The sequence below is a fragment of the Leptinotarsa decemlineata genome, unplaced genomic scaffold, assembly GCF_025532065.1.
Source record: "Leptinotarsa decemlineata unplaced genomic scaffold, Ldec_3_MD MMD2_tig00003192_RagTag_RagTag, whole genome shotgun sequence".
Classification (NCBI taxonomy): domain Eukaryota; kingdom Metazoa; phylum Arthropoda; class Insecta; order Coleoptera; family Chrysomelidae; genus Leptinotarsa; species Leptinotarsa decemlineata.
In genome coordinates this window covers 3,672,620-3,692,270 of record NW_027412582.1, presented here as the reverse complement: position 1 = coordinate 3,692,270, position 19,651 = coordinate 3,672,620, and the positions used below count along the sequence as shown (strand labels likewise).

Genomic DNA, 19,651 nt, shown 5'->3' with positions numbered 1-19,651 from the left:
AAATTAGGTGCAACACTTGTGTGCAGCAAGTTAGGAGAGTCATTGAAAAAAAACCTTAAGTCAGATATAGAGCTAACCACTGAACTGTATATATAAATACAGTTCAGTGGAGCTAACAAGTAAAAACATAGTTCAGGTGTATTACAAAAAAAAACATAATTCAGCAGTAATACAGTGGTAGAATATAATAGAATAACATGGTAGAATAACTTTCAATTTGGGATCATGTATTTTGACTAGAGGGTAAAAGTTTCTTAACGTGGTTGTTAATTTGAACAATATATTCATAATAAATGTCGAGATTTTCACAGAGTTGACTGTAAAGTTTGCTCATTGCAACAACTGGTGACTTGAGTAATACATTTGTTCTAGAATATGGTAGATGAGAAATCAGTTCATTTCTAGAATTGATTCATATTAATTTTTCAATTATTTGTTATAGTCTATTTCAAAAGAGTGTAGAGTAATAAAATCTCATTAAGTATTCAAAAGCGCTACAGGGTGATCCGTCAATAAATTCTGTCACTTCCCTAGTCCGCATTGCAAAATTATGTCGTTTCATAAAGAGCAGGTAGGTATCACCCTGTTTTAAGGGATTTGTCCATTGTTATCGACGGATAAATACTGAGCCAGAGGCGCGCTAGTGGGATAATTGCCAAAAGAATATGCATTCATAAAAATTATATTAAAGGAAATAAAATTTTAATACAGCAGAACAGTGTTATTAAAAAAATATAAAATGTAACAATAAAATATATACGAACCGAAATCGGGAAATACTCACAAACACACACGAACGAACTTTACGTATTGAAACACTTGTGGGGACTTTAAATCAATTTATTCACAAAAACGACAAGAACTTTACTGGATACGTTATTACAATTTGACACTTGAACAATACTAAAACTGTGAACTTCCCTTAACGTTTAACAACACTCTATTTATACCCTAATTGAATGTTCTAGAGATTACTAGGTACAATTTTTGAGAACCTTCCGAGAAAATAATTATTCAGACTACCCTTAATTCTAAACCCTAACCTAAGCAAAAGTGTCACTGTCACTGATACACTGATCTCTGTCCAGATTGCTTATCCCGCTACAGTATATTTACAATTCAATTAAATTATTCTACATCAGTATAGTCTTCATCCGAAGAACTGTCATCATCCCCTGGTGTTATAATTATAGGGTCAACCACCTGATCGACCAAGTTGTCCAGTTCCCACATTTTATCTTCCTCTTTTAAAACATGCTGGATTGCTTTTTGCCAGTTTTCTGATGTGATTTCCATAATGGCTTGATCAAACAATACCTTGACATCTTTCATTTTAAATGTGGTATTATGCCTTGCAACATATCCTTTAACTTGTGCCCATATAAGTTCTATAGGATTTAATTCGCAATGATATGGCGGTAGGCGCAGCACAGTTACTTTATACTTTTCTGCTACATCTTCTACGGCATATTTCATGAAGCGAGATTTATGTTGTTTTACTATGGCTAGTAGTTCCTTCTTTACTGAATTCGTCTCAAACTGAATACCTTTTTTTGACAGCCAGTTAATAATTTCTTGCTTTCTCCAAGCTGAAGTTGGTACCTTCTCTAAGCGCCTTGAATGGTAGCTTGCATTATCCATAACCACGACCGAATCAGCTGAAAGAAATTTTAACATTTCCCCGAAGTAGTCTTCGAAGACATCCGAATTCATGTCCTCATGATAATCTCCCGTCCGGCACGACTCAAAGCTTAACAAACCTTCTTTTAAAAATCCGTCTTCGCTTCCAATGTGAGCAATTATAAGCCTCTTCCCTTTTCCCGAAGGCACTTTAATACCCGTCGAAAGGCCTTCTATGAAAGCTTGGCGAGAACTTGTTATATTTTTATCTTGCCACATTTTTTTGACTATATAACCTTCGTTTATCCACGTCTCATCAAGATAAAAAATTTTCTTTTGCTCTCTGCGGTACTGCTTTATAGTTGTCAAATATTTTCGTCTCCAGCAAACAATTTCATCACTTTCCAGTAATAGTGCCTTTCGATTGTGCTTTTCCCAGGCAAAATTCATACTTTTTAAAGTTTTCCATAAAAGTTTTCTGGATATCAAAGGAATATCGGTATCTTGGCTTATCTCGATAAATATTTTTTCAAGAGTGGGTATTTCCTTTTTAAAATAAAACGAATGAACTTTTCTTCGAATGTCACATTTGGTGTCTTCATCTAAGATTTTTATTGGTCTTCCTGATTTTCTCTTGCATGGACTTACCTGGCCTGATATCTTTCTTTCTCGCAATAATTTAAAAATCGTGGACTGTCCAATTCCAGTCATTCGGGCACATCGCTCAACACTTTCTTGCACAGACAAACTAGGGTGATCGTGTTTTATGCAATCATATACATTTAAAATTATAACTTTTTCGCAAACAGATAGCGGAGAATTTTTTACACTTCTTTTCTTTGGAGTAAATGTCCCCATTTTATAACTTTTTCACTATTTCTATATCACAATATCACTGTACGTTTAATTGGTGTAGTAACAATTACTATTATAACTCGAATGTTTAAGACACCATTACAATATATTTAAACCCTTTTTCTTAATTACCTGGGTTTAATAGGTATTGCATGATTGGTGGGCAGGGTCAAAAAGGGATTATTATAATGACATGGCACCTCGGAACTAAGTGTTAACCCTTTTTTGAGAAATCATGCTCAAGTATATGAACCCAAATTGCATATTAAATAAGTTTACAAGAACCACTAAAATTAATCTTAATCTTTTTTTAAGAAATTTTACTTACCTAAATACATGTAGGTACTTAGTTTTAGACCAAATTACTTCCCAAAAATGGCCTTTTATTATTATCTATGTCTGTAATTTTTAATTTACTTTAATTATTAAGTTTAATAATCCTAAGATTTGCCTACGCCCATGGACGACAACGAAATTCAGGCAAATTTTATGACACTTCATGATTTATTACTCTACACTCTTTTGAAATAGACTATAATAAATTCAATCCTAAATTACAATTTTATGCTGACTTCATTTTATAAATTTATACTTGAAACTAAAAATATTTCAATTTCTGAGTTTTAAGTTTGAAGTCGAAATTGTGAGATTGAAGTCGAAATTTCAACACTCGAAATTTCGAGATTGAAGTTTAAATCCAAGATTATAGTCAAAATTTACCGGCCAAAGTCGAAATTTCGAGAATAAAGTCAAAATTTTTACTTTTAAAGTTAGAGTTTCCAAGAAACAATCGATAAAATCTGTTTTTTCCGTTAACCAGCTGTCGCACCCCTACGAACGACAACCCTCAGAAGTCGAAACTTGTGCGAGCCAAGGATTAACGAGGTCTTACCTTTTAACGTGTGATTCCTAACACGGGTTGTCGGTAGCAAGTGAAGATCGATCGTTCAGGCTAGGGCTTGAACCACCGACCAACACGGCAGTCAATTCGAGTGAGTGAACAAAGCACCCACACCGAACCGCTTGGCTACCGACTGGAATATATGATTCTTTCGTTTCCGTATCTCTAGAAATGGCGATTAACTTTTGGCGGGAGTAGGCAAGTTTTCAAATTCATCATAAAAATTATGATAGATAGTTCTGTCTGAAAAAACACGTAACGTTTCGATTAGATGAATCCATCAGCAGAAAAGAGCCAACGGATCAATTGGTGGATTTATCGGTGATATATAGAACTATTCTAACTCAATCTGGGTGTCAACAAAACACAACTGATGTGAATAGGATTATTTATACAGTCGACCTGCCAAATTTACTTAACATAGCGTTATGAAGCAACATGAATGATATAAGGAATTTATTTTTTTAATCGTCTCTTACTAAAGCACCTGAGAAGAATGGGTAATATAAATAATTTTGTCATAGGCTATTGAAACGTTGATTTTTCTGTTGATTCAACACCAACAGTTACTATATAAACCCAAGGTAATTTCAAATCTTTTCTGAAATAATACATGTATATCGTGAGGTGTTAGAACTACTGTTGAAAATTTGAAGCAATTCTAGCACTATTTTTATTTTTTATCACTGCTCTATGGCGTTTCCCCACATCGGTCCTTACATATATTTCAAGAAGGACACTGAAAATGGCACAATATAAGAAGAAGAATCGATTTCGACGCTGCGCAAGAACTAATGACATATGACTTGATGTTTTCCTCAGAGTAATAATAAGACATAGTTCTTACAGGAAATCTGATTTATTTTATTAATGAATATGTAAATGAGGCCAGTTTTTCTATCACCTACTGGGTGTTTATTCATGTATGGCTTTTTAATAGAGCGTGTGGTTTACTGGGTTGAAATTAAATTATTTCAAATGAACTAATTCATAATGATAAATGTTAATTTTGGAAGTAATGAACTCTGCTCCATATAATCAGATGAAGAAATTTGTGATTTATTCTCAGAGTTGATGAAAAAATTTTCGATTAGAAATCATGAACATTTGTAATTACGATTGAGGTTTGATATAATTATGTGATTTCATTCAAAATTGGTACCTAGGGGTCTTTGTGGACCGACATTATGTTTTTTTTTATTCAATAATTCACGCTGACGAATTCTATATTTACGGAAAATCATTAATGTAAATGAGAAAAAACGTATTCAAAAATGAAAAATATGTTTTTCAATGTGTGCCATGAGTCATATTAATTCTGTGATCAACAGATCAAAAGCTTTCTGCTCAATGTTCAGTTTGTATACTAAATAACTATTCTTGTGCAACCGGTGTTAAATCTGTTATTGCTCACTTAACAACTAACTTACGTCACACAAAGAATATGATTTCCGTTTTGGTTTTATTTTCTTTAAACGAGGCTTTCGCGTTGCATACAGACAATATTCAATAAGAAATGACGGTTGTCATTTTTGAACCTTTTTTTGGTTGGGATATGTCGAATAATGAAATAATATAAACCTAGTTTCAAAAACTTCATTTATAAGAATAAGATCAAAAAAATGATAATTGAAAACAACAAAAATATCCCCTTTCATAATGTCGGTCCACAAAGACCCCTAGATACCAATTTTAAATGAAATAATGATTTCTAATCGAAAATTCTTCATATCGGACCTCACAAACCGTACCGCTTGTTTATAAAATCTGAGAATAAATCACAAACTTTTTCATCTGATTTTATGAAGCAAAGTTCATTACTTTTGAAATTAACATTAATCATTGTTATGAATTAGTTCATATGAAATAATTTAATTTTAACCCAGTAAACCACACGCTCTATTAAAAAGCCATACATGAATAAACATCCAGTAGGTAGGTGGTAGAAAAACTGGCCTCATTTACATAATCATTAATAATAAATCAGATTTTCTGTAGGAACTATTTAAACATAATACATTTTCACATGAAATTATTTATTTTATAAATATATAATATCTCTCCGATTTTCAACTAAACCAACCGCCACTGTTTTATGGCCCAACTTACTTCAAATGTAAACAAATTCTCCATAACCTCTCAGTACCCGTCACCACCCCCCTCGCCTATAAGTCCGATACCCGCTTCAAAATACATGTATTGTATTGGTATAGGCACCGTATAGGCATGGCAACTATAAGTCTTATTATTATTCTGAGGTACAACCTAAAAAATGTAATCTAGTCACAGCATAGGTAACAATTGTTACCTATGCTGTTGTGATCTAGTACCTTACATCTGAATCTGGTGCAAAAAATAGTTCATTTCTAGTACAATAAATTCCAAGAGAACATCGCTGACGCCAGCATAGGCATTATCATGCAGTATCATCCCGTAACCTACTTCCCGTAAACAAACAAAGTTATGCTGCCTTCAATGTAAGGATGGAAAATGCCACTGTATTGTATTTTGTTAGTCTGAGATTTGTTCATTCAAAAGTAGGTAATTTGAATTACCCGCCCTTTAAAGTCAATTTTTATATGACGTCATTGGCTTACTGATGTCGAAAAATTTGGTATATAAAAGAGTTCAATTCTAGTACAATAAATTTTCAGCCAGAAACATTGCTGACGCCAGCAAAAGGATTATCCTGCGGTTCCATCGAATGAAATGGCAGGAAAATGCAGTAATGGTTACTGTTATCGAAAAGATGAAATGTATTCATATTTAGGGTTTCGTCCGAGAATACCTACCACAGAGAAGCGACATTAACGTCAGATCCTTTGATGTTCTGTGTCCCAACTTCGAACCGAACATTTTGAGTGATAGACAACCTGGTTCACTGAGAAAAAAGACCTCTCAGCGATATACACTAATAAAAATACATACTCTTACGTTCTAGTATAGTACGTGGGCTCACTGTGAAATATAAAATTATACTGTGAAGGGCATCTTACTCCATTCAATTTTTATATTGTTAATTGAACAATTTTTGCAGTAATAATAGAGAATATTCAACCATGTGGCCAATTTATTATTTATGATGAATTGACTTTTAAGTAATAAATTAAATTACTCTTTTTTGTAAATCCAATTCATTAGATAGAAAATTAAAATAAAGTTACGATAATAGAATAATGCTTATATTATATAATCATTTCATATCCTCTGAAATAAATAAGTCCACTACGGATGAAATGAATAGAAGTGACTTTTGTTATTTTATGTAATCTTAACTTAAACTTTCATTAACATCAATACAATCAGGGTTCTAATTAAGTAAGGTTCCAAATGAAAAAATTATGAAACAAGATATTTTACCAAAACCTCTTAATTTAAAAATGTGACAGAATCTTAAGTTTCCTTTTTACAGTTTTACCTTTGGTATTATTGATATTTCTATTAGTGTATTTGATACTATAAAAAATTTTCATTCCTATGAATAGCTTAATTATGTATATTTTTGGAAAATTTTCACAAGGATGAAGAAAATCCACATCCTTCATTAGGTTGAATAATATATTCGAAACTGCTCCCCCAGTAGAAATTTCTGTAAATCGATTGTTAAATAAACATTCCAACTGATATATAAAATTAATGAATTCATTTGGTGGTGAGCGCAAATTTCCAAACTTTTTTTTTCCGTAATATAAGCTTAAAATAGCTTAACAGACGATTTACATCCAAAGTCCTGCACTTCGTGCTGAAAGAGTGACACACATAACATGTATGAACTGGAAGAGCTTTTTTTCAATGTATCCACAAACGTAACTGAATAAATTCTGAGTACATACATCTTCATTTTTATAATCATAATCCGGAAGGGCAAGGGCTGGAGAAAAGTGATTCTCATCTGATATAAATATATCATTTACGTTTGTGGATTGTATGCTGATTAATAAATCATCTAAATCATTCTTACAATTCATATGATTGAAATGAAAATAATTTTGGCAAAACAACTTCCGGAATGCCCTTTGAAATTGTATGGGGGTCGGATTAACTTTATTTCCTTATTGTTGGCTTACAGCACCAAAAAAATTTTCAAGACAATCTGAATTGAGTCGTCTCGTTTTTAAATATTTATAATTGAATTTGGAAAGCTTATCTCATATTTTAATTACACTATTCATGGAAAAATCCAGTATTTTCTAAATTTGACTCGATTTGTGACATTTTTGTCCTCTGAATTGAAAATTTCAAGATTTTTCAAAAACTCTAATTGGAATTTGGAAGCTTCAAAAACGTTTTTGTATTTACAGGGATGTCGTAAAGAACACGAATTCAACAAATCAAAAAGGTTATTGAATGTCTCTATTCACACATTTTTTTTGTATCAAGATGGAGGATGTCATGTGTTTTTGTAGCTACACATCTCAATAAATATTTATTTTATTATGTCGTGGAATATACTATTCGATAGAGAATTCTGTACTCTGTACGTCGATGCTGTTCATTTTTTCCAAATTTAATTTTTTTTGCCTCTTTTCAGCTTATATGCCAATTTTTCTCTACGAATTCAAATTGAACCAAAGTGTTGCCAGAATAGCTCGAAAATACTACAGGTAGTTTGCAAAGATAGTGTCAACGAATGCAGTGATAGACGAGGATTTGAGAGGACCCTGCTAGAGACTGACCAATCACAAACGGAGCGTGGGATGGTGGAAGATTTGGGTACCATCTCCCATGCGGTTTTTGATGGTTTAATACGTATTGAGACGGTCCAGAAGCTTGAAAAATGTCACGGTTCGCAGTCTGTTCGTCTTTGGTTTTACGTAAAAAAATTGATCCTTTCTTGGATCTGATCGTCACGTGTGGTGGTCCTCTATGACAACAGGAGACGTTCAGTTCAGTGGTTGGACACCGATGAGCCCCTAGGCACTTCATAAAGGCGAAAACCCATCAAAAAAAGATCATGGTTACTGTATGGTGGTCAGCGACTTGTGTGATTCAGTATAACTTTCTGCAACCGGGCCACCACCATCACAGCAGATTCCTATTGCGTCGTTCTGCCTCTCCCACCATACTCCCCAGACCTTTCGCCAACAATCTTTTCAAGCACTTCGATAATTTTGTCACCAGTAGAATCTTTGCCAATCAGGACCAGGCAAAAGCGGCCTTCGTCGACTTCATCGAATCCCGAGCAAACAATTTTAATTCTGACGGAATTATTCGACTTGTGTTAAGTTGGCAAAGGTGCAAATGACCCACATTTCGATTAAATTAAATATGTATTTACCGAGATAGTACAGTTCAAACTAAACTCATAAAAACGGACGAAATTCTTGAAACAACGTAATAATGTGTTTTTCGAGGCGTGTCAATGAAAAAATCATTATATCCTTTCTGGTCAATATCCTTGCGAATTGCATTTTTGTAGGTAGGTCTATTGAAAAGCGTTTTCCTCCAGCTTGACTAGACACACTTTGTTTTATCAAGTTTTATCTCGTTAAATAATATACCAACTTTTAATTACTATATTGGTAATTTTTTTAGTGACTCAAACCTTTCCAAGGTTTTTGTCTTTCAAATAAGCCTTTTCTATTGGCTAATTTCCAATATCTAGATATTTGATTATCCGGACTAATGGTGGTTCCAATTCATCTGAATAACTGGGTTTCTCTACTGTATAATGTTCTCTCCACGTGAGATGAAATATTTGAGACTTGGGTTGAAGTTCTCAAACTTGATGGTCATTCAAACTAAAAGTTGTTTTTTGAATACTTATATTGAGAGCATACAAACTACTGAAATTAAGGCATGAAATTTTCATTTGCATACTACAAAAACACATATCACTGATTGTGATAATGAAACATAATTGCATAAAATATATTTCGGAAAAAACGTTCCTGTAGAAACATAGATTTGATATATTGTAAGTTATAAACTGTAATTGACCCTAAAGTGATGACAAAAATTTCTTATTATATAATTAAAAGGGGTATATGTTTAGGAGATTATAATTTTTGAGATATGTCCGCAGGAAAAAGTGTTTTTGTATAATTCAATGTTCATATGAGATTAGTCGTTTCTAAATTTTTTTTGTGTTTATGAGAGTTGTTGTTTTGACAGGGCTTTTTCTTCCAGTTCGTGTCTGAAAGTTACTTCTTTGCAGGATCTACACATCTTTGTAAAGACTTTATTTTGAAATTGTTTTTCTTTTTTGTTTGAAAGTTTCCCACATTTTTTGTATAAAGATGAAGAAGTAGAAAGGCAAAACCTTTCTTTCCCAATTTCTTGATATATACGAGTTATTACCAATTAATAGCCTGGCTATTAATGAAAATGAAAATTTTCCCAATTTCTGCTAACACTGTTTTTACACTTACAAATATGAGGTGAAGGCAATGTAAGAATTTGCAAATGGGAAATCAACTGTTTACATAGTTCTTAGATAAACCCCATTATTCAACTTTTGTATAATGAATCAGTACTGCCCCAAAACATCAGACCATATGCTAATAAGAATTCAATAACATCGTTTCAGATTCACACGTTCAAAGGTTTTGTTATTAGTTTTTGTAAAATACTGGGAATAATTGTTCACATCTCTCGAAAAAAAAGTTTGTTATATTTACTGAGAGTATTCACCTCGCTATTAAATGTTATGATTTTTTTTTGTGACGAGGAGATGTGTAACATCAACGTTCACGTTATTTAGACTTGTTACTCTAACATAGCAGAAATTTTCGACAAAATATTGGAAGTACTAGATGGGCTGAAAACTTCGTAGGCTAACATACAGATGGCGATACTATTAGTGAATCCATTCGATTTTTAGTTAACCCTAACCTTGAAAAGTAGAAGTCCGACACCTACAAATTTTGTAGGTGTCGGAATTCTACTTTGTGGGATAGAACATGTTGAGTGAAGCAATTTTTGTTAGTTTGAAGAAAATGGATGACATGGATTATCAGAGTGGACGCCCCAAAGAGACTATTATCCACAAAAACATCAGAAAAGTCCAAAAAATTATTTTGGATAAACTCAAAGTGGAGTTGATAGAAATAGCCGAGGCTCAGAAGATATAAAAGGATCGTGTTGGACATATCATGCATGAATACTTGAAAAGATTCTTTTTTTTAACCACAATAAACTCTTGCGAGTTGCGGTGGAGGGTCGGATAGACCCAATCAACTACGTATTCGTATGAAAATATTCTTATAGGACGAAACTTCAGTAACGTTAGATACAAATACAAGTGGTTAAAAAAAAATAGATTTTTATTTCTCACTTTTCATGATGATCTCCTACCATGTAGTGACGGCTATATCCATTAATTTATTTGTTTAGTTGATTTACTAACTTCGAATGTAGGAAGAATTAACTTATTTGCTGATGATACTGTCATTTTCTGGCAGACAAAGTACCAGTCAAACTTGAAACAACTAGTAATTCAAACAATGTATACATTATTGTTGAAAGAACAAATTTCTTACTGACAAAGCATAAAATGTATAGCTATCAACTGTTTCGAGAATACTTTTTCTTCCACTTTGTGTCTTAAAGTTACTTCTTTGCATGATCTGCACATCTTTGTGGAGAGTTTATTGCGATTTATTTGCTTTCTCCCTTTATTTGGAAGATTCCTAATTTTTTTTTGTATAAAGATGTAGAACTAGAAAGCCAAAACCTGTTGTTCTCAAAAATTAATCTCTCTGAAAAATATAGCACTTTTAATTCAATCTGTTTAATGTTTTGTACCTTCATAATGTGTGTAATTCAAGTATAATTATTTAGTTATATTTGCTTGTTTATAATGTACTTACTATTGTAAATATAAACGGTACTCAATTGAACAGAGCAGTATTAATGCTGGACTTTGCTGAGGAATGAAAAATAAAGACATTATTATTAATCTTATATTTTGAGATAATAAATTCATTTCATCAAATTCACGATTTTCTATACCAAAAAACAAATTAACAAAAGATAACTTAGCAGAATGAAATAATTTTTCCGATTTGCATGAGTTTCCGAAGACTTCAAACTGATTTCACACTGAAATGGTTTTTTCTCAGTATACGTTCTGCATAAAAAAGCATTATGAATGTGTTTTTTCATGAGTTTTCAAATTACCACTTTGATTAAATGACTTCAAGCAGCTTTTACACTGAAATCGCTTTTCACCAGTATGGGTTCTTTCATGCGATTTCAAATTAGCACTCTGAAAAAATGAATTCGAGCAGACTGTACACTGAAATGATTTTTTTCCAATATGAGTTCTTTCATGTTTTTTCAAATTACTACTTTGATTAAATGACTTCAAGCAGATTTTACACTGAAATGGCTTTTCACCAGTATGGGTTCTTTCATGAGATTTCAAGTTAACACTCTGAAAAAATGATTTCGAGCAGATTTTACACTGAAATGGCTTTTCACCAGTATGAGTTCTTTCATGTCTTTTCAAATTACTATTATCAATAAAATACTTCAAGCAGATTTTACATTGAAATGACTTTTCACCAGTATGAGTTCTTTCATGTCTTTTCAAACTACTATTTTTAGTGAATGATTTCAAGCAGATTTTACACTGAAATGGCTTTTCATCGGTATGGATTCTTTCATGAAATTTCAAATTAGTATTCTGAAATGATTTAATTTCAGTATGAGTTCTTTCATGTTTTTTCAAATTAGTATCATAAATAAAAGACTTCAAGCAGATTTCACACTGAAATGGTTTTTCCCCAGTATGAATTCTTTCATGGGCTTTCAAAATACTTTTACTAACAAATGATTTTAGACATATTTTACATTGGAACGATTTCTCCCCTGTATGAGTTTTATCATGATATTTCAAATGAGCATTCTGAAAAAATGACTTCGAGCAAATTTTACACTGAAATGATCTTTTTCCAGTATGAGTACTTTCATGTGTTTTCAAACTACTACTTTGAGTGAATGACTTCAAGCAGATTTTACACTGAAATGGCTTTTCACCAGTATGGGTTCTTTCGTGTGTTTTCAAATGAGCATTCTGAAAAAATGACTTGGAGCAGATTTTACACTGAAATGATTTCTTTCCAGTATGAGTTATTTCATGTATTTTCAAATAACTATTTTTAATGAAAGTCTTCAAGCAGATTTTACAGTGAAATGGCTTTTCACCAGTATGGGTCCTTTCATGAGATTCCAAATCAGCACTCGGAAAAAATGGTTTTGAAAACACATGAGTTCTTTCATGTGTTTTCAAACTACTACCTTGACTAAATGACTTCAAGCAGATTTTACACTGAAATGGCCTTTCACCAGTATGGGTTCTTTCATGAGATTTCAAATTACCACCCTGCAAAAATGACTTCGAGCAGATTTTACACTGAAATGATTTCTTTTCAGTATGACTCATTTCATGTCTTTTCAAATGACTATTTCGAATGAATGACTTCAGGCAGATTTTACACTGAAATGGTTTTTTTTCGGTATGTGTTCTTTTGTGGGCTTTCAAATTACTTCTTCCAACAAATAACTTTAGACATATTTTACATTGGAATGGTTTCTCCCCTGTATGAGTTTTTTCATGTCTTTTTAAATGACATTTCCAAATGAATGATTTTGAGCAGATTTTGCACTGATACGGTTTCACAATATGATCTTTTGCAATGCCAAACTCCTTTTGACATAATGCCGATGAATTCTTTTTATTGAAGCTCTCTTCTTTCTTCTCGATGGCCGTTTCATCCTCCATTTTAACAAAAAAGTTTCCAGAATCTGTGAAAAAATTACAAATGAATTAGGTATTTTATACAAAATCATTTGTTTGAAAATAATATTCATTTTTCACTTATTTACTGTTGATTTTACCCCTCAAAAAGGGGTAACAAAAAAATTTTAACTTTTCAATCAAACAGATCAATAATAAATCAAAGTCTATTTATTCATAATATTTTTTTCGAGAGGTTTCATGAATAGAAAATTCAAAATTTGATTAGAAATTTAAAAATATATTGTAAAAAAATTCAAGGGGAAATGAATTATTGATACTGAGGAGAGTTTTTGTAATTGATTATTGACTATTTGAATTTTTAAGTAGAATTGGAATGCCTTGCATCTAATGAAAGCCTTTTTTACACACTATAAATAAAGCACTCTGTCTCTCTCTCGACGTGAGTTTCGCTAAACAAGTTAGCATCATCAGATGAATCAAACTAAATCTTTCAACTAAGTTAGAACCTTTTATATACAACTGGATGTACCATATACATCAAAAACTGGGTTTACCGAGATGGATCAACAGTTGTACACTCCTCACATAAATGCAGATCAGAGGAAGATATATTTGTATAAATAATCCAACATTTTTTATTATGCAAAGTATGAATAACAAAGAGAATACGAGGTCTGTTCAAAAAATAAGGTGAATGTTCGCAGGCTACCTACATTCGATTAGTAATATTTTTTATGCTGGTACACTTGTGTATCAACATATAAAATCAAAAAATTTGCATAAAATTTTGTGTGAAAAATGGAAAACACTTGAAATGCTGATTGTGACATACGGTGATTATACTCTGAGTCAGAAAAATGTTAACAAGAGGTACAAATTTTTCACAGAAAGACGAAAAGATGTGATTCTGAACATTTGGTCAATTGAGAAGGGATGAAAAGTATCAATTGGTAGAGGAATCAAAAACACAAAAATTACAGGAATGTTCATTTCATATGATATAGAATGGGACTGGAAAATTGATTATAAGATAAAAAAAACTTTTGTCTGATGTCTGGTAAGTTTTTAATTTGTTACAATCAGTTTCAGTTTGTTAAATCATTCTCAAGTAAATACAGTTTACTATATTCTACTACTTCTACTCAGTACCAATATTCAATATGAATTTCTACAAAATCAATAGGTCATCAATTCAACATGATTGGAAAATTACTGAATGCAAAAAAACCTTCATCAAACTACTTTACCTGTGGTGGGTTTTGAATCATGAGTCATATCTTCACCCTGTATATCAAGAAACTCATTTTGAGGGTCTTCACTTATTTCTTCTATACATTTTTCTGATTTGAGTTCAAGGTAAATGCCAATCACACTTTCACCAAACATATTTTGTCCAGATTCACCGACTATTTCAGTTTCACATTTCATGATATTTGTTTCAAAAACCACTTCATCCCCAACATATTCAAGCTCTCTCTTAATTATTCTTTCACAATCATCAGTAGCCATTACCTTTAAACATAGAGGTTTTGTTTTCAACGACGAATTCTTTATTTTTATTTTTTTTTCAATTTTGTCAAAACGTTTTTAAAGATATAACATCGACATAACCTTAAACTGGTGCAAAAATATTCTTCTTCTCTTTCATCATGTAATGGCCTCTGGTACTAAGACTATTAGGCATTCCAACGATGTGTCAAATAAATCCAAAATGGCGCTTGTAGGGTATACACGGATTGTTTACGTTTAAACATTTATGATATATATTTAATTTATTCTTTTAATCAGTGCCAGAATTTGTGGAGTGTAGTGATTTTTCGCAGCAGTAACAATTATAATAGTGTTTACAAGGTATTTTCAATATAATGCCTATAACTTGTATTGTAGTGGGTTGTGGAAGTCGTGGAATGCGAGAAGGAGTGAGTTTTCACAGTGTCCCCAATATCACGAATTCTCCGCACCATTCTCATATAAATGAGTTGTCAAGAAAGCGACGAGAAATGTGGTTAGCTGCCATAAGAAGGCAAGATCTAACGGAGTCCATTCTAAGAAGTCAGAGAGTTTGTAGGAGACATTTCATACGAGGTATTTTTTACTCTGGTCCTTTTAAATGGAGTAGCCTCACTGTATTAGGTGGCAAAATGATATATAGCAAATATGAATTACATCGAGCAATGTATTATTCATGCAAGAAAGATTAGTATGTTTTATTTTTCAGGAAAACCAAGTGCTTTAGATGATAAGAATAACCCCGATTGGGTTCCCTCCCAAAACATGGGCCATATCTCTCAAGCCTTTACCAAAAGGAAACATGACATGGACAGAAAACAGAGAGTCGATAAAAGACAGAAACTGGTAAGATATTAATTAAAAACAATAATGATGGTAAAAATGTTGTGATATCAAATTTTAAAAGCCAAACTTTTTCCAGATACACAAACACGACTCTGCAAATCCTGTTATGGAGAAGGAGCCAAATGATGAGGGCCCCACCGATGGTTGCGATGGTTTAGCCTGGCAAACAGATTTAACAATGGAAGCACTTGATATAAAATTCGAACAGTTGCAGTTTGCCTCTGAAAAACTTGAAAATTTGAAGTGCAAGATTGAACATTCTCCTCTTGGACTAATGGATTGTATTAGTGATACTGTAAAATGGACCTATTACACAGGATTTGAGTATGATATTGTCAACCAAATCATATTTGTGGAAGTGAAACCATTTATTCCCACTACATCAACAACGTTTCTCAGCCCTTTCAATCGATTGTTACTTACTCTTGTAAAGTTGCGACTGAACCCACAGTTTCACGATTTAGCTTACCGTTTTGGAATTGATCCAACAACAGCATCAACATACTTTTACAGTATTATACATATTCTGTATCAAAGACTAAAATCATTAATAATTTGGCCTACCCGTTCAGTAAACTGTAAAAATATTCCATCATATTTTACAGAGGCAGATAAGCATGGTGAAAAAAAGGGAGGATGGCACTAATATCTTGGATGAAATTGTGACAGTCTGTAGTGCATTACTTAATTTATCTCCACCAATTATTCCACTTTGAAAAAATGCGAAGCCATACTTCTGAGGGCAGTGTTGGGCACAATTGAATTGTTTGAACAATTAAATTTTCATTTTTAATGGTAACTGACAATTAAATAAGTTAACTGTAGTTGTGGGCTTGTATAAATGATTAGAACTAATCAATTGTTAATCTTCCTCACAATTAAAAATTAATTAATTGTAATCATTTATACAAACCTACAATTACAATTGCTTAATTGCAATCATTTATTAGTTTCAATAGTGTTACAATTAACAATTGATTTTTATAGTTTGTAATTGCATTAGTCTGACAGTAAGAGAGGGTTACTATTACTTCAAATAAGATACCAAGTCTCATATTTTATTTAAATAATTTTATTTTCTTTCTAGTTTATCTTCTAATGTAGATAGTAAATTTTGTGAACTCTTTGTTATGTAGTTAAAATTAAGAACAAAAACCCTATTTGTAAATGACAAGTAGTATAGTAATACTTTATATGTTTAAGTTACCCTAATGTACAACACTCAATAAAATTGAATAAATTATGTAAGTATAAAATGTAAAAAAATGTGTAAATTGAAATAAATAATAAAATAAATTTCTAAATGCCTAGAAAAGGTAAAAAAATAAATTGAACCCTCTTCAACTATTTGTGGCTACCCCTCTAGATGAGCACAATGTTTTTTAGTACAGAGGTGGTTTAGTATCTCATCAAACAACCACTTGTCCTCTCTATAATACAATGAACTTTTAATGAATCTTTCAACTGTGGGCATGGAATGAAAATAAATAAAAATCAAATATTGTAATGTTATTGAAAAGTTTTTTATTGTTTATTTTCCATTTCTTCACTATTACTACAATACCAAACGTTGTTCGGTAAAACTACCAAACCAATACATTCAAAATGGAACCACTGAGTTTCACACAGATCATTTTCGCACCTAATCATTGGTGTACCATCATCAACTCCCTTACATATGCACCAGTGGGCTAGTCTGACAGTTCCCTCATTCTTTGTGAAGTATCTTCCTAAAAGTTCTGGCATAATCACTTCTGAATGAAATTGAAGAGCAATTTCACTATTTTTGTTCCAAAAATCCAAATCCCGGAGAATACGTTCTTGGAAGAAAATATTTGGAGGCCAAATGACAAAGTCACAATACAATAGACCAGACACAAACATTTGCATCTGTACTTGATAATAATAAGAATGGCTTCGGTTCAAAGTCACTTTAACATTTTCCAAAGTTAAACAAGAATTTTTACACTTCAAATATTCACGTATATCTTGTATATTATTTACAGAGAGCAGATAAGGACATTTAATTTCCAAGCAACCGCCCAGACAACATTCACAAAATACTATTCTATCTGGCGATGCACCCAGTTGAGGCCACTTTGGATTTACCATCAACCCTACATCATTTATAATAAAGGATCTATGATTTTCTTCCATACATTCCTTATATTTTTTGACAGCAATTTTTTCATGGTTAAACCCCCAAGTAGTAGCTTCAGAACTAAACAATATTTTAATTGGATAACATATGCTTTTAACTAGTGAGAGAGAAGGTGACTCTTTATTTGTTCTACAAACGGATTTAGATTTTGAAGCTGTTATTCTTCCAGCCCTAAGTAAATACCAATTATTAGTAGCATGTTGTTTCCTAGCGATTTTCTCAATTTCGTTGCACTGTTCTTGTTTTAAACATAAATTAATAGATTTTGATAGCTGCATCAATTCAATATATTTTTTGAATTCGTAATTTTGTTGGTATATATCCAATGAAAATGCAAGCTTCACATTTACAGTCCCAGAAATTTTATTGGCAAATGGCTCAACAATCCTCATTAAACTTGCACTTTTGCCGATAGTCTCAATCCTTGTAAGTTAATTGACAATATCGGATTCAGTCATCTGTGGCACTGCTGTCTTTTGTTGCATTGTTGAAGGTACTGCAATTTGTCCAAAGTCCATTTTGCTTAGAGGCGGTAAATTTTCGTCATGTGGACACCCGGCGATTTTGAAAAAATTTTTGACTGTACTTATGTATTTTGATGCGTAGATTACGAATCTGAAAGAAAAAAGCGGCGCTCTCCCTTATTTAAAAAGTTACGGCCCTTCAAAGTTCAGAAAAGGGGAACTTTTCAGCCTTCTTTTTCACTGAATAAACTATTTAAAAACAAGCATTTATCCACTAGGTCACCTTTACACCTTATTCCTCCTTCTTTAACACTTTTTACTTCAATAATCAACATTTTTCTTATAAAAAACTTAATTTAAAAACGAATATGTGACAATATCCATGTTCGTTACTGCTGGAATGCCATTCAGAGAATAATCCAAATCATCACTTGTGAGTGTGAAAGGATCCACATCTTGAATTAGTTTCAACTTCATCTTATACCTATAAAAAAATGCCATGTTCAAATATTGTTAACTAATACAAGTTGTGAATAAAACCAAGTAAATAATTGAAAACAATGAAACAGCTCATCAAACCTACCTCTCTCCAACATCTCGTGTTTCCAATAATAGCTTCTTCATATAATCACTCTGCATTATTAAATGAATGTATGGACAATCAAAAATAACTCGACAACACCTCAAAATATAAATAATTCACGAACATACACATGAACTAGCAAAAACACAACTGAAACAACCATTAGCTCTTATGGATAAAGCAGATGTGCGCCCTACAGGCGCCATTTTGGTCACGTGGTTTGGAATGCTTAATTGGTTGACATCTGCTGAACTTTAGTTGCGTTGTTCCAACGACCTACACCGAACTAGTTCTATAGTCGTTCACGGGCGAAGGATTGATCGGTTACCCAAAATGTTTTAGGGTTGCATTGCTGGGAAAAGGAGTGTTGATGGGTCATGGACTTGTTGATGGGTCATGGACTTGTTGATGATGTCTTGAGTGGCCACAAAACAGCCACACATAGAACGGTAACGGCAATGTTGACGACAGAACCACTTTTCTCAGCGCCTCCAGTGTTTGGCAGCCGAACCTAAGAGATATAGCGCGAAATTCAAATAGTGGCTGTTCGCATTTTACTTTTTTGTTGAAACTTTTCCTAGAGATTAATTACCCTAACACCAAACTGATATTTTTGCACTTGACGCGCGTTTCGCTAACAAGGTTAGCATCTTCAGAAGAAGAAAATTGATACAGTATCAATTTTCTTCTCCTGAAGATGCTCTCTAGGAAAAGTTTCAACTGTTACACCACAGGTTCCAATCTCATCATTTATTGTTATTGTTGCTTCACTACCGGTCAGGTTTTGATTCCACAGAAATCATCTGGGAGAAACCTTGACCAATCAAAAATATCAACAAGTGAAGCAACAATAAATATGTGAACAGAATTATGATCAACCATATTTATTTTCAGTTAAATTTGTGTAAATGTGGTAATGAAACTATATGAACTCAGTTCAAAATTTATTGGAAATACGTAAACCTCAACTTAAACTGATGTTTTTTCAATAAACGATTCTTTTTCT

General features: G+C 32.5%; 2 protein-coding genes across 6 annotated transcripts in view; one reads left to right on the top strand and one right to left on the bottom strand.

Annotated features, from left to right (window-relative positions):
- LOC141483160 (uncharacterized) overlaps nucleotides 1-19,651 on the top strand; it is a 519,459-nt gene that overhangs the window by 112,134 nt on the left and 387,674 nt on the right. The gene's annotated exons all lie outside the window — the stretch shown is intronic.
- Nucleotides 11,267-19,651, bottom strand: part of LOC141483161 (uncharacterized) — a 192,313-nt gene continuing 183,928 nt past the window's right edge. Inside the window, exons 2-3 of one of the 4 annotated variants that reach the window (XM_074177612.1) lie at nucleotides 14,330-14,359; nucleotides 11,267-13,126 (exon numbers count right to left, since the gene is read on the bottom strand). In XM_074177612.1, coding sequence (XP_074033713.1) covers nucleotides 11,463-13,126; nucleotides 14,330-14,357 — 1,692 coding nt within the window. In that variant the 5' untranslated portion in view covers nucleotides 14,358-14,359 and the 3' untranslated portion in view covers nucleotides 11,267-11,462. Of the gene's footprint in view, nucleotides 13,127-14,329; nucleotides 14,714-19,651 lie in introns of those variants that run through there. The other 3 variants (XM_074177611.1, XM_074177614.1, XM_074177613.1) reach the window with 3 other exon arrangements.